At 37.5% G+C, this 15,891-nt stretch overlaps 1 protein-coding gene across 2 annotated transcripts in view; it reads right to left on the bottom strand.

Annotated features, from left to right (window-relative positions):
• The window catches only part of tmem145 (transmembrane protein 145), a 47,973-nt gene that overhangs the window by 25,454 nt on the left and 6,628 nt on the right, over nt 1-15,891 (bottom strand). For both annotated transcript variants that reach the window (XM_014017276.1, XM_014017277.1), the window contains exons 2-3: nt 810-884; nt 419-496 (exon numbers count right to left, since the gene is read on the bottom strand). In XM_014017276.1, coding sequence (XP_013872730.1) covers nt 419-496; nt 810-884 — 153 coding nt within the window. The remainder of the gene's footprint in view (nt 1-418; nt 497-809; nt 885-15,891) is intronic.

The raw sequence follows: 15,891 nt of genomic DNA, 5'->3' as shown, positions 1-15,891 counted from the left end.
CCACATCCCAGATAAGTAGCAGAAAATGGAAGAGCAGCCGGGTTATCCAATTACTGAGTATCCACTKTACTTCTGTAAAAGCTTGTTTAAAATTTAAGGTGCTGCAACAGAAGTTCAAACTGTAAATCTCTAAATCTAGATTTTATTGTTTTGTATCTGTGGAAAAAAGTTTAATGTATTTGCTCCCATTGACTTCTGTCCACCCCTGATCTATGATCTTTATWCAGTGAAAAACTGTATTTTTTTATGTTAGCTAGAAAACAGCAACTAGGGCTTTATCTGAACACGATGAGAAGTTTACAGTCTTAAAGTTAAATTGTGAAAGAGTTTTAATAAACTTCTACCATAATGTCTGACTAAGCAGTAATTCTATTATTCTAGCTTGTCAAACATGACGCAGCGAGTGTCAGAATCCCACCTTTTCAGTCTTCTTGTACACAGCCGGCCACTGAGAGCTGTCATCAAAGTAGAGCAATATGTTCTGACAGCAGCGAGACTGCGCAGAGACAGGACACAAAAAGAGATGCATTGATAAGAAGGGAGTGAGTTGGACAAGTTGAGTTTTATGGCATTAAACTGGTTCCACAGTCTGCTCCGAGGCATAAAACAAGGCATGGGGCAAAAAGAAAAAGCATTAAAAAAAAGACATGGAGGGAATTAACAAAATAAATAAAAACAAGGCAGAAGTATGCAGGATGCTGTTAGAACAGATAAAACATTCAGATTTTTTTTTCCAGGTTTTACAAAACTGACACTTTTTCAAATCTTGTAACCTAAAAACAAAAAAACTTTAAAATCAGTCACCCTACCTTTGGATAACGGAATCGAAAATCCAGTCGCCCAAACTCTGTGAGAAAGCAGAAGCGCGTGAGGAAAACCCAGTCCTGCAGAAACACAAAGTCAAATGAAATTGATTAAAAGAAATGTAAGAATCTTTTGGGGAAAACAACAAAAAGATGCATTTTAAAGCTTATAACTGACAAAAGAAACATGCAGCCAAATTATAGTCATATTCTTAAACCTAAATAAGATTCTGATCAACAGCTTATCTTATTAAATAACCTGCTGCTTTCTGAAACTTTTCATAACTGCTACTTGCTTACAGTGTTTTAATCCAACTGGATGTTCGGGATACAGTTTCTCTCAATTATTCCAAAAGCAGCCTGAGGTGTTTATTTTGTTTGTGAAATTTGCCTGCTTAAAAAAAAACAAACCTGAAGAAATAACTTATGTCTGAAGACAGAAAATTTGATCAAAGTCATAGTAAAATCCAGTAAGTGTAAACTGACCMTCTTATAATCATGTCAGGGATGAAAAACAAGCTGCTCATCATGTATGTGCCACATTTAATCACAATCAATTTAAAAAGTGTTAAAAACTGCTGAAAATTGCAGAGATACAAAAAGAGGTTGCAGTAGGAGATGTAACAAGAGTTTCAGAGAAGAAAGACATAAATAATGCAGACATTTTGGGGGCAATAAAAAGATGGAGACTCAAAATGGGGGGTCTATAACAGCAGGGAGGATTTTGGGGAATGTTACAGGAAATGCAGAACACAGWTTTATAACAGGAGTTGGTAGAAGAGGAAAATAAATGAAAGGAGGTAAGTAGAGGCAGGAGGTTAAACTTGTAGAGAGGGTAAACAAAAATAAGCCATTAAGAGGCTGCTGGGCATATTAATAAGAAAGAAGGAAAAGCCTTGTTGTTCTTTAACATTATTCAGCCATCAKCTTGGCAGCATGAGACCAGATAGTGCTGATGGTGTACTTCACTGAGATTACATAAGGCACTGCAGCAGAGTTGGCATGGCGGATCAGTCACCGGTGGTCTCGATTCCACACAGATACGTCCTGCTGATATGGATCATATGTGCTGAACACAGCGCTGACACTTCATCACACTATGCACTGCTCTGTCTGAAYGACTGTCCATGAAAATAAAACCAACAAAGGCAGAATTTATTGTAGGATCCAAAACAAAAACTTTGTATCTCTGAGAAAAACTAATTTCCCACAAAAAATAAACTAAATGTATTATTTTTTTAAATGACAAAATAATCCCACTTAGGGACGCGCAGATATGAAAATTTCAACAGATATCGATATCCGAAATAATTATTGCTATTATGGCCGATAACTGATATTGCACAAACTCACAAATTATATTATACATATAAGCACAAACACACTTGGGTCTTTTTTTTTTTATACCATAAACAAACAACCAGACTTCTGACGTGGCTCCCTACTTCAGTTATTTCTGGTTATGCAACATCAATATCACTATCATGATCAAACAGATGTTGTTCAATCAACCATCTCCCCTCCCAAAACAGAAACACAAAGCTCAAAAGTGGGAAATCAATATCGGACAGTAATATCTGCCCAGTTTTACATATCGGAACGATACAGATATTCTAAAATAAAAAAAAACGACCAATATCGGCCGATACTGATATTAGTGCTGATATATCGTGCATCCCTAATCCCACTTACAATATCTTGAGCTTGTTGCCATAAACAGCCACACATTTTGAATTAGATTATTGTAAATAAATGTTTTGATTTAATAATTGCTCACTGCGTCACTGTTGGTTATTTATGCCTTCAGTGCATTTATAAGAAAACACTTCACAAATGTTTTACAAACTCTTTTTTGTGTGTTACTGAAGGATCTCAAAAGGTGCAGGTTTTTCGCTTCCACTTGTCTTGTTTCATTTTTAGAAGAATTTATATCACCCAGACGACTGAGCAAAAACTTTTTACGAGCCAGTAACAGTGTGTTCTCACTTTAATCATTTCCTCTCATAGCTGAAAGTGGACTTCTACAAAAAAAAAAAACATTACTTGAAAATATTGCACAAAGTTTGCAGCAACATCTCATACAAGTATATTATTTTGTTTGTCTTAGAACAAAAACACTGAAAAAAATGCGGTAGATTGTTTTATTTACTATACCTTGCAGTCAGCCTCACTTCTTAACATTTTGCCTCAGGGTGATATCAGGAAAATGTGTGATAACAGGGGTTGTGATGATGCTATGATTGGCAATAAATGAACAAATACTTAATACTTAATAATACTTTTGTTTATAATAGACATCATTTCATTGGAGAAATTAAAAAACTGAAAAGTGGGCAGACATATGAGAATAAATATTACATCACAGATGTAGTCCCCATACAATATGCCACCCACTCAAAGATGTTTCAAATGAATAAAAATAAAACTTATTTTCCTAGTAGAGTGGAGATGATAAATATAGCACAACTTAAGGAAAGAAACTGCTTTGTGGTCTGATTATATGGCGGTGGACGTGTCTTGATACATTGCCACATGACAGCAGGGTGAGCAGACTGTGGTTGGGCAGGATACATTGATTTAGTATTCATTGAGCTTTGAGCAGACACCTACCCTCCGTAATCTAACTGATTATATGCAAATCTGTGAAGTTGGATCCTAGGGAACTGCAGCCTTGTCTGGCCACATTTATGCCATTTTTACTGATTGATCAGTAAAAAGAGAGAAGCACAGAAAAATAATTGGAACTAAGAAGCAGTATGTAGTATGCATTTATTGTGATAAACAGCATTTGTGTAAACAGAGTCCTTCCTACAGAGAGATGGTGCTAACATGCTGGATAAATATGGATAGAAAACCTGTTGCATTTCACAGTTTGTGTGTGCGTGTGCACGYGTGGGGTTGGGGTGCAGTAGATCTATAGATGACCTTATTTATTAACCTAAAGTGCATTGAAGGACTTGGTATACTGAGGAGAAAACRTATTTTTATCAGCTTTCAGCASTAAAGAAAAAAAATCTGATTTCTGATGAACCATGTCTATTTTTAAAGCATTGAAGCTTAAGGAGCACTTGTGAAAACAGACAACCCCCCTAAGCACAACCAATTTTAAATATTCCAGACTGTGCAAGCCTCAAGTTAATCCTTACTTCTTAATATTTTGCTTCCAAGAACTCGGACTTTTAAATACGCTTTTAGGCGGCCATGAGTCATAATTCTTCAAGCTTTCTGAAGGTCTTTTAAAGGTTTCTTTTGGGCTTTGGATGCTTTTCAAACACACTTTTGGTCTAGACCATTTTTAAGAAGAATGGGCTGCATGCAAAAACATGTACGTATTCTTATCCTAAATTTCTCTAACCTTCGTTCGTACAAAGGGTTCGTACAAACATGTCACGTCAGATTCAACAAACTATCTTCAGGAAAACTGTGTAAATGAGCTGCATAAACAGATGAATGCGTATCCAGGTGCTCGTGCACGGGGAGAGGTGATTTACATAATTAGCACCCCAAAAACATCATATAAGTCTACGTTTCCTGCCACACATACCAGGATGTGTCCATTCATAAATGACATTGCAAAGTAAAAAAGAAGAACTTTACGAGTTCGGAGATTGAAGTTCTGCTCTCGGAGATCCACAAAAAAAAAAAACAACAACAACAATAATAATAATAAAAAGAGTCATTTTTAGCAGTGTCAGCTGTGGAATGAAAGGATTTGCTTCAATGCCAAGGAATGAAATGTTGACTGCTGTTAATGGTGTGTCTCCTGTCACAGAAATAAAAATTTAAATCATATTTAACTCTCTCTGTAGTCCTGCTCTGTTTTTTCTTTGGTCAAATATTTTTAAATTCAGTGTAAACAACTGTTACATAGGTTTAATTTATTCAGAAGAGCAGTCGTGCACAGCAACCCCCGACGGTCAAGTGTCGGATGAGTTTCTGAAAAAAAAGGCATTTTAAAATGTCTCAAAACTTCCATTAACTTCATATTAATATTGTAGTGTTATACAACAAAATTAATAGCCAATTTATTTTAATTTAACCAATGTTAAGTCTACATTATTACTTTTAAAATTATAATTCTAATTCAAACAGAATAGTCTCTTGTCAACATAATTAAAGAGTGTGATTTATTTTCAACTCGAAATATCTTCAAACCAATGAAATATAAAGTTATTAATGAAGAAAACCCATCTGGATAACAGCAGACTGACTGCTCGTAAAAGACACGACAGGTCTGGACCACTTGTGAATTTTGTTCGTATCTGAAGAAAAAGAATACGAAAACATTGGTGAGTGCCACAAATTCTCCTAAATCATTCGGTACGCAGAACTTAAGAACAAATCTGTTCGTACGAAAGGTTCTTGCATGAGGCCCATTATTTTTAYGAGTGTTGACCTGCTGTAACTGTCCTGTGAATCACTCAAGTATAAAAAGTATGCTAAAATATATGGTTGAACCAGTGTGTGCCGACTAGTTACCAAAAAATAAATTTTAAATTTGTAAGCAACCTATCACAATTTCTTCCCATTTCTTCAGTTTAATTTATTTTAAACCAAAACAGCACTTTGACAGACATGAAGAAGTATGTTACCATCATCAAGATGACTTTTCCAGAACTATTAGCTGAAAACTTGAGGAAAGGTATGATCTGCTGAAGGATGAACACCCCAGGTTCTGTGTCAGGTCTTTGCTGTATTCTTTTCCTACTAAAACTCCAAACGGCTGTAGATGTTTTAGGCCTGTATTTTATTCYATTATCCTTCAATGGTCAACAATACCAAATATGGTCAGTTTAAAAAACAAAAAAAATGGTCAAAATAAATGAAAGCAGTCACAATGGAAAAAAAGGAAAGAAAACCTCAAAAGGCTTTCAAAAAGCTTGCTAAACTACTGATCAAAACAACTTTAAAATAAAATAAAACAAGGTAATCAGGCTCCTTGAAAGTTGAGGATGAAAAAGTTGGTGGTGGTTTAATACATTTCAAAAGTGTTGTTTGTACATGTGGATTTTTCTTCTTTTTTTGACAGAATGCATGACAGTTGTGAACAGAAGACATTTAGCTCTTCACGAAGGATGGAAATGAATGTAAATTAGTGAGGACAGTTTATTCTTAGTCCTAATGTGCTGCTTTCAAGTCACCGTGAACTCAGGCTATTATCCAACAACATAAAGCAGTCATGTGTGACTGAACATCTTTTTCAGTAATTTGTTTGCAATCCTCTGTACTGTATGTGATCAAAAACAGAAGGGAATATATTGTTAGCCACATTAGTCGTGAATTATGTTTATGCTAAACTGATAGGGATTTCTGTGATGGTTAAGGAACACTGAAATTTAAAAAAGAAACCAATTCTCTGGGTCCTCAGTCTCTCAGATGATTAGAGTGGATGATAGCTGATAAGTCTTGTGTTTGCTTTGGCAGCCAACAGTGAAACACTTGGTGTACTTGGATCACAGAGGAGACGGTTTAGAACTGGAGTTAACAGGAGAAACTCCATATGGCAGATTTAAGGCAGCTGCTTGTTTGAAATTCAAGCGCATAGATCCACCAGTGAAGAGTAGTGCTTATCCCCTTTTGATATCTAAAGGTGTAATGAACACGAACAGCTCGTCCAGTGACACGCTTTCTCACACATAGAAAGAGAAACAAGTTTCTCATGTCTTTGGGGGGCGGTTTAACACAAAAACTTGGAGTAAAACTTGTTCTTTTAAATTAAAAGTTAATACAGTAAGTTTCTACAAGTTCAGCACTGAATCAGTCCACATAATTGTACAACACCAGGAAGTCACACTAAAACTAAAATGTGATACAAAACCAGACACTTTTATCTACATACCGTATTTATTCATGTATAATACGACCGCCCCGCACTGTCTGCCTTACACAAATGGGTCTCCTGCAAAAAAGTAATATTAGTATCAAGTTGTCTTAAATGTATCATAACTTTCCTAAATTTCACTGGACCATTGAGGGATTTCACATTGCAACTCACACAGTTAACTGGGTGACTGTTGATGAACCTTTTAATATTGGAACTGCTCATGTATGGTCAATCGGACTGTAGTACAACATCCACAAACCATCACAAAAAATAACCTGAAAAAGACATTCTCAAAACAAATAGATCTGGTATATTCCCACCCCTTTCTCCTAAAAAAACACGGAGAACACAACAAACAAAAAATCCACACATTTGTGCTTATACTGGGGGACTTAACTCCCTGCCTGGATTCCCGTCACAACTGAATAACAGTAACAAAAAAAATAAAAATAAAAAGGAGGTTCCCTTACTTTAAAGTATTGTTTATGCTCCTTGCTACACTGATAAATTAATCACTAGCCAAGATCTTGACAGACCMCCTGTGAAACTCTCRTACATAGAACAAARAGAGGAATGTTGTCCCTSRGAATAATGTCTAAAATTAAATCAAGATATAGCACGGGACACAAAGTTGGAAGGTTCATTACAACCTGACAGTCATAATGGATCGATGAGGATTGGACCTGCGGTCAACACTGGTCCTCGTTGTCCGTCGCTGAGATGATTTTCTTTTTAACGTAGTCCATTGCTTTATTGGCATCCAGGAACTCCTCGTTTTCCTCCCCATGAGAGATGCGGAGCCATGCAGGAAAAAGCAGGCCGTAGCGAACATCTCGTCGGTTGCAAAGAAGCCTCCTTACCTCCGTAAATGCCGCTCGAGCCTTGTCCACAGCCGTAGTGTAGTCAGATGTGATGATAATCGGTGCCTCCTTAAAGCGAAGATGGCCGCAGCTCCGCGCCCGACGCAATATTTCCACACGTTCTTGATAATAGTGCAGCTTAGCAACAATAACCCGCGGCTTATCCCCTGACTTGTTCCCACCTGGAGAGCGAWGGGCTCSGTCCACCAGTGGCTCTTTATCCATCTGTAGAACCTCTGCTAGCAGTTTAGCCACTGCTGAAGTGGAGCTGGATTCTGGTGTCTCAGGAACTCCAATAATCCGCACATTGCACCTTCTCATGCGCCCTTCCATATCGTCACACTTCTTTTTGAGCCCATCGACTTCTTCTTTCAGTTCCAAGACTGTGGTGCGCAGAGAAACAACCTCATCGGACCAGGTTGACAAACCATCCTCCACCTCTTTGACGCTCTGCTTAAGGTGGTCCAAGTCGGCGTGCAGTAGCATTGTGCCGTTAGCCACTTCCGCTCTCACCGCTTGTAGCTCTCCTTTAATAAGAATAAACTCTTCAGCCAAAGCCGCTTTTATTTCGGATTTGATCACAGCTGAGAGATCGGTTTTTATAGCGGCAAGAATGTCASACTTCAAGGAGAGTGCGTCCACCTCGCCGCGGGAGGGAGAAGGAGGTGCTGAAAATCCGGCTTTAGCTGCAGCCTGCTCCGAGGCGGCATCGGGCCTAACAGCCGCCGAGCTAAAATGTTTGCTTTTCCTCGAGTTTGTCGCCATCTTCTACTATTCCAAGCAAGAATCACTCAAGGGTCGAGTCCGGACAGACCAAATGCTCAAAACAGCAAGGACATTTAGTAGAGAACCATAAACAGAACAAGTCGRAGCGGGAGCCCACACGACACGTCTTACCCCTTGAATAAATACAGTACTTCATTTCTACTGTATGAAATGTCATTTTTAAACCAACAGCACTCTTGAAAGCACCAAAATCTAAAATAAGGTCACATTTCATCCTCTCAGGATCAGACCTCTTCTGTATTAAAACAGTTAAAATGTTTAGGTGTTATGAACATTTGATCCTCAACCAACCAATAAAACTCCTCATGCACATTATACTTTAATTACCTCTGCCCAGCATTCTCCTTACATAAACAAGGACAGTAATTTCTKTGTAGAGAAGTAAAGTGCAACCAGAGCAGTGTAGCCTGGCCAGCATCGCTGCCTCCATATATCACAGCAAACAAAACCGCAGCCATATTTCAACTACTGCCAGCCAGCCTCAGCCGCTGGAGCCTCTGGGTCATAATTCATGAGAAAAGCTCGGGACCCATGCCCAACTCTGATCATCGTCTAGAGTGATGCTTGAGGCTGTAACCATACCAACCAGGGCAGCGGAGGGAAGCGCTGACCCAGAGATGAATCCCTGGAAAGAACAGAAAGGGGCTGTCAAGGTTGAGATGGTGGGAGTAGAGGGGAGGGGTGTCATTTAACTCACCTCAGGCTAGGACAATGAAAGACCCCTTTGTTGAAGAAATGCAGAATTACCTACGAACATCTGTCTCTTTCATAACATGCTGTGGCTGATCTGAAAAAATGCATGCCCACATTTGTCCACACACCCACTGTACCCAATCCAACACCCCCTGTTAATACCCTGGCAACAACAGCATACCTTTGTTTACAGCTGCCATAGAAACATCAAAGAACAAGCTTTCACTCACAACACATACCTACTGATTTTGTTTTTATTTGGTCCTGTAACATTTGTCCTTCAGACCTTCTACACAAAAGCCCAGCAGTAATATATCGTTCTAAACGATGTTCAAAGCAGACAATTAGATTGACTTCTTTCCAATACGAAACAATTCTTTGAGCCTCTCATACACAAGAGGGAAACTGCAGATGCTTGAGCAGCAAACATAATATCCAGATCACKCAATCACAAATTTACTGAGTTACTAGCAATTACAAGTCTGTTACAATAGTCTGTTCACATCTCAGTTTAATTGGAATCAATTAAAAACTTAAAAGCTGAGCTGAAAGAATCAACTATTGTTGAACGATTCATGGTTTCTATTGTTGATAAAAATGTGTTACYTAGATGTGATACAAAGTAAAGACCAGAACAAAACCTTTGGAAGATTTCACAGCCAAAATGTAGGCATTACTATGATGCCAGAATGGCCACTACAGTTCTATAAAAAGCTTTAAAGAAGACTTTAGAACCTGGCTGCAGTGATTTGATCCCCTTCCTCTGCAGGAGCCTTACAGAGGTCAGGCGCTGATGTCAGGCGATAAAGCCTCCCTTGCAATTCGACATTCCACATCCTCCCAGAAGGTGTTTGATGGGGTTGAGGTCGGGTTTTGTGCAGGCCAGTTAAGTATTTCTACAACAAATTCAAAGAGCTGTTTTTTTTTTCTTGGCTCTGTGTATTGTGTTGACTTGCTGAAACAGAAAAGGGCACTGTTGGCCCAGGTTTGAATGTGGTGCAATAAATAATCAGCATCCTGTGCAACAATTTCCCTTAAAGAGGTTAGAACTAAAATTGTGAGCCAGTTAAAATAACTAAACACTTGTTCAAATGTGAGGAAATGCATGTTTAAAAGTTACAAAGTGCTGGTTCTGAAAGAAACATGCAATTTGAAGATGGCATTTGGATTTGAGGAATTATGCATATCACAAAATTAAATATAACCTTTTGACTTAACTTAAGGTTAAAGAAGGTACGTCTGTTTATTATGAAAAAGATTTCTATTCTTTCCAGTCCTATTAATTTAAAAAGTGAAAAAGACAAGGTAACACAACTGGTTTCTTGTTGTAAAGGTAAAATTACTCATACATACAATCCTTGACTGATTTATTTTTAACAAATACTTAAACATTTAAAAAAATATTAGTAATAAAAAACCTTTATTTGCCTTTTGATTTTAACTTGATGTAAAATAAGTTCAACTCAACACAGAAGCCATATTTCCATACCATTTTTCAGTTTGATATTTGATGTGCACTTTTAAAATGCCATCTTGCTTCCTTCTTCAGGTCTAACAGCAGTTGAGTTGAGAATCGGTACTATAAACTATTCATGAAGCACTAAATGTCTAATAATCAACTGTCCTCATTTTTATTAATAGCCTCATTACACTAATTATGGTGCAACACGGAACACATTATTGCTGAGAAAAGAGGATTTAAAAACTTTAAAAAAAAGGTCTTGTGAAGCAAAAAACAGTCAAATACCACTTGTCCAAAAACCTCTAGATCTACAGTTTCATCCTAAAAAAAAAAATCACCATAACCATAAATATTAATCCCCAYCATGATAAAGACAAGCAATCATGTGTTGTTTTGTCCGTCTGCRGGAAAAATATCTCACATTGAATGTATTTTTATGAATTTCTCAGAAATAAAACTCAGGATGTAACATCTACAATTGAATAACTATTGGAGTCAACCAAATTCAAAATGGCCACTACAGCTCATCAACCATAGCAAACACAAACTTGACTATAACAAGGTCAATTTTACAGATACTGAGCTCAAATTTAGTGTGTAGCTGGGAGTCTTTCCTCACACAAACTAGTGCCAATAGATTGTGTAAATTTGTTTGAAACTTAAATAAGGCAGCGTGTGATGTGCATTTCTTCAAAGAATAATGCTTTTATACATTTGATTTGCTTTGCGACACAGAGTGTCACTTAAAATAAATATTGTCTGAGTTTTAACGTAAAAAAAAACATGTAGCTTGTTTTCCAGTAAACAGAAAATGTATSTTTAAGCACTACTCTAATAGATTTTTGTGGCCTAAAATAAATAAATGAATATTTTTTAAATTGCAACAGAAATGTTTTTAACAAGTCCTAGTTCAGCACTATTTAGGTTCTGTATTTCGAAATGTTTAACCCCTCTTTTGCAAGCTTGTGATTAGCAGTTTTTGCACTTTTAAGCAATAGTACAAAGAGCTCCATTAATCGTATAATAAATTAAGTTCTAATTTAATCACACATTACAAAACCRAGTTTTTGCACAATAAAGAATGAGTGGCTTGTTTACTCTGAAAGCAGACAACTGAATCTGATGAGCTTGTGTGGAGTTTGATAGCTGTCAGAACAGTTTGCCACAAYAGTCAAGCAATTTTACACTCATTAATGACTAAAAGGACTGCAATAGTTAGCCTAGAATAGTTCAGTGTGCATGTGCATGCGCCACTGATGAGCAGTAACAGTGTATGAGGTGTCTACCTTAATCCCCTTTTAGTCCTCCTATTTCCCCAAGGCCACTGCATTGTGATGCAGAGTCACTCAGCCACGTTATAAATTGTGTGTGTGTGTTTGTGTGACTGCACGTGTGTATGTGTGCATTCGCATGTGTGTGCGTGTACACCCCATTAATCAAGTGCTAGGCCTTGATGCAGTATCTAGTCARTTCCGCATCTCATGGTGTTTGTGTTTCGTTTTAATTCTCAGTTCAATCCTCAGAGTTTCTGTCCTTTCATCTCGGTGGCTTTCCGCGTCCCCCTCCCCTCCACTCTTCTCCCAAGATCCATGTTTGCTTGCTAAGGCTCATTAACAATTAATTACCAGTCAGCTAGTCAAGTCACCCCTGGACCGCTGGGCTTCTCAATGATTCATTAGTTGGGACTACACAACGCTGCAATGCATAAACACACTCACACACAGACACACTGAAGTTTTGTCCCTTTTTTTCTGATGGGAGGTTTTGGTGTGAACACAGAGTTTTGTAGACATGAAAACACRAACACACACACTCTAAAAGCACATTAAAGACAGCATATGGACTCACTTCCTCACATGTGTGCATCCATCTGTACACATTCAGCACCTGTATCTAATCACAATGTCCCTCATTAAAAAGAGATGAAGGAAAACTGATTGAGTTGCGCAACCCAACAGTTCCCAAAATGTATTTCAAAGTCAACCTGAAAGGACGTTTCACTCATTTTTACAGTTTTGGTATGCAAATGTAAAGAGTTCAGATAACCATGTTTAAAAGTGTGACATTATTTAAATCATGGCAGAAAAACCAGACCCTTTTTTCACCCTTCACCATAATCCTATTAAGAAAAAAAAATCAGTTACTAAATCAAGACTCACATCCATCAGCATTTTTTTCCCCTTACAAGATGTTGGCTTTAAGATGACAAAAGGCCCACTGAGCTGATGAATAAAGTGTCATTTTTTTAATTAAACTAAACTTTCAAGGGCATTTGTTCACTTATATTAMTTTTCAAAGAACAAAAACTTCTAACTATTCATTCAACAGGATAGCTAGAAGGGCTGCGGACCTCGAGGACCAGAACAGACTATGCTTGCTTTAGAGGCTTTAGAGTCAATACAGAAAATTACAAATACTTTCTCAATAAGAACAATATCAGTGAACTCAGTCTCATGTTTGTTTCTCTTTGTTGTCAGGGTGACTCTGGTGGTCCTGTTGTGTGCAACAGTCAGCTGCAGGGTATTGTGTCCTGGGGCTACGGATGTGCTGAGAAGAACCACCCTGGTGTCTACGCCAAGGAGAAAATTATCTCAATATTTTAGCATCACATACTGTGTTTTTTATACAAGATCTTGGAGGTTTTCTGTACTAAAACTCCTTGTACTCTCTCTGTTCTCAGGTCTGCATGTTCAGTGACTGGCTGCAAAGCACCACGGCCAATAATTAAACCTGAGCTTTCCTCAACCACCCAAYACTGCTGCAGTTCTTCTGTCATTCCAACTATTTGGATCTGATAGTTGATTGTTTGTTCAGAACAATGTGCTTCCAGGTTCACACATAAATAAAATCTTAACATTTAACCCCCATTTTTGTCCCGTCATATTTTGCCTGTGTTGGCTAACATAACATTTTGCTTGCATTTTATAGAGAGGTAGTGTTTGTGCATCAGCCTTCTAAACCACTGATATTTAAAAAATAAATAAAAAAACAAAACCTTAGTTTGGAGAGAGAGTCTGAGCAGAATAATGAGCTAATGAGTAGTCTAAGCTATTATTAGCTCATCTGTCTAGTCACAATTAAAACTTAGATCTTCCAACTGAGGTCATTCAAAGAGCAAGAAAAGCTGGTAAGATATTGATTGCTTTTTACCATACCTCAGAATTCTACATAAGACCTGAACTATCCCTTTTTGCAGCTGTTTAATCCCAATACATCACATTCTCCTCTTTGTGTTGTGTGTGCCTGTAGTTAATCTACCTTAAGTAGTCAGATTATTCCCAGCCAATGCAGAACATTCAACTTGACGGGAATGTATCAAATGTGTGTGGTTCTGTGAAGAACTCACCCAATACAATGTTTTTCAACCCTGGTCCATAAGGCACACCTTCCTGCATGTTTTAGATGTTTCCCTGCTTCAACACAGCTGAATTCAATAGATATGATTAACAGGCTTTTGTTGAACTGCAATCAACTGAATCAGGTGTGTTAAAGCCAGAAAACTTATAAAACATGCAGGACTTTGGGGACCAGGGTTGAAAAACACTAGATTATAACATTCAACCCAATCTGACAGAAACAGATGGTGAATTCACACTATCTTTACTTTCAAGGCTGTGACAMTRCTCAGTGTCGGCTGCATTAGACCAGACAGAAATGTGCATAAATCTGGCAAATACACTTGAACATAAAGGGAGCTTTATTTGATGCATTCAAATATGTTTAATATTGTTGGCAAAAATTGTGCTTTTGGTATTTATAATTGCTTWTAGGGAAACAATGCATTTGGTAAAAAAATGTATATTTTAGAAACTGCTCCCTGATAAGTCCCTACTAAATGCTGCATGTTTAGGTGTGTGTCTCTGTGTTTGTGTGTTTTAAGCAGAGATAGCACATAAGCTAAGTCTGCCTTTGTAACCATTTTTTCCYCTAATTTTAAAAATCAAAGAGCATTTTATATTGTTAAATAAATTCCTCATAACTGTCAAATGCAAATTTTTGACTGGAAGTTATACATTTATAAGTGGCTGAAAGAACTGCTACAACTAAGTAACTAGTTTAAGACAGAAACAAATACTTCAGTTATAGGTTATATTATGAATTCTGTTTATTAAACTTCAGAAAAAAACACTTGTTGCCTGGTTTATAAATTCTGGTTGTTAGATTTATAATAAATGTGGAGTTTAAATAATTCCTCTAGCTACCGGTAATTTGAAAATTCACTTTCATCACTTTAACAAGCACACTTTTTCATATTATTTTAGTAATGAGAATATTTGAGCTTCATTATTTACTTTACAGAGAAACACAACAGGCTGTGAATGTGTACACTTCAATGACAGATACAGAGTGGGGATTTACTGCCTTGCTCATTGGTCTTTTGCAGCAGGGAACTGGGGAAGGACAAAACTTAATTCCTTAATTTTCCCAGCTGCTTTTTAAAACAAGTGTCCTTCCTCTGCCCTTAAATCTACTGCACTGCTGCCCCCCTCAAAAGGGACATTTTCTCAGCATGTCCATACGCCATAAGACACTTAGGCTAATTGTTCATCAGCCAGTTCACAGAAGGTGGTTGACCAACCTTCTGCACCGATGGCTTTGAATAACTGTTTGTGTCTCACTATACTTCTGCAMCAGAGTAATAATTTTCAGCAATTTATTTCTTCCCGGTGTGGTAAATTTCATTTGTCGATTTACAGCTCAGCACTAACTCTGCCTTCACCTGTGCAGAAGCAGTTACAGTTAATAGGGCTGATGACAGGTGCATACTGTGAGTGCGTACATAACTCTGGACAAAAGGGGGAATATGAAGTTATTGAATGACCTTGGAGAAGCAATGCACAACTAGGCTGATGAGGCGTTAAACCTCCACAATGTTGTTCACCCAGGAATTTAAAAGGACATTGACTAACACCTGTTTCCTGAAAACCAATMCAAATTCTCCTTTGACCATAGCCATCTGCTTTGCACAGTGTAATCCATTACCTTGTGTCTGACAATGTGGCTCTGCAAACAGATCCATAAAMACTTGGACCTCACACAAGTGTATGAACACAAAATATCATTACATAAAATGTCAAGATGCAGAATGTCATTCATGCCAGACCATAAATACTTAAGGTGTCAAATAGGGTTGGGCATAATTGTATCATGTGCAATTAATCGTCAGAAAAACATTAATCAATTATTTTTTGGCACTTGACGATTACYGTAATGTGATTAATACCAGCAGGCAGACTAACTGGAGATTTCTCCATTTAGTCTGCTCGATGCTCTCCGCTTCAAATATGAAACGTTAAAAAAGTTCTGAAATTTATTTATCCATCAACACAATTTTAAAATTTGATGTGTATATTGAAGTCGGTAATTTTGACACAATTTGTAACTAGAGCTGCCACAAACGATTATTTTTATAAATCGATTAATCACCGATTATTTATTCGATTAGTCGACTAATCGGATCAT

Source organism: Austrofundulus limnaeus, unplaced genomic scaffold (genome assembly GCF_001266775.1).
Source record: "Austrofundulus limnaeus strain Quisiro unplaced genomic scaffold, Austrofundulus_limnaeus-1.0 Scaffold165, whole genome shotgun sequence".
Lineage (NCBI taxonomy): Eukaryota > Metazoa > Chordata > Actinopteri > Cyprinodontiformes > Rivulidae > Austrofundulus > Austrofundulus limnaeus.
Note: the sequence above shows the minus strand (reverse complement) of the source record. Positions and strands in the feature narration are given on the sequence as shown.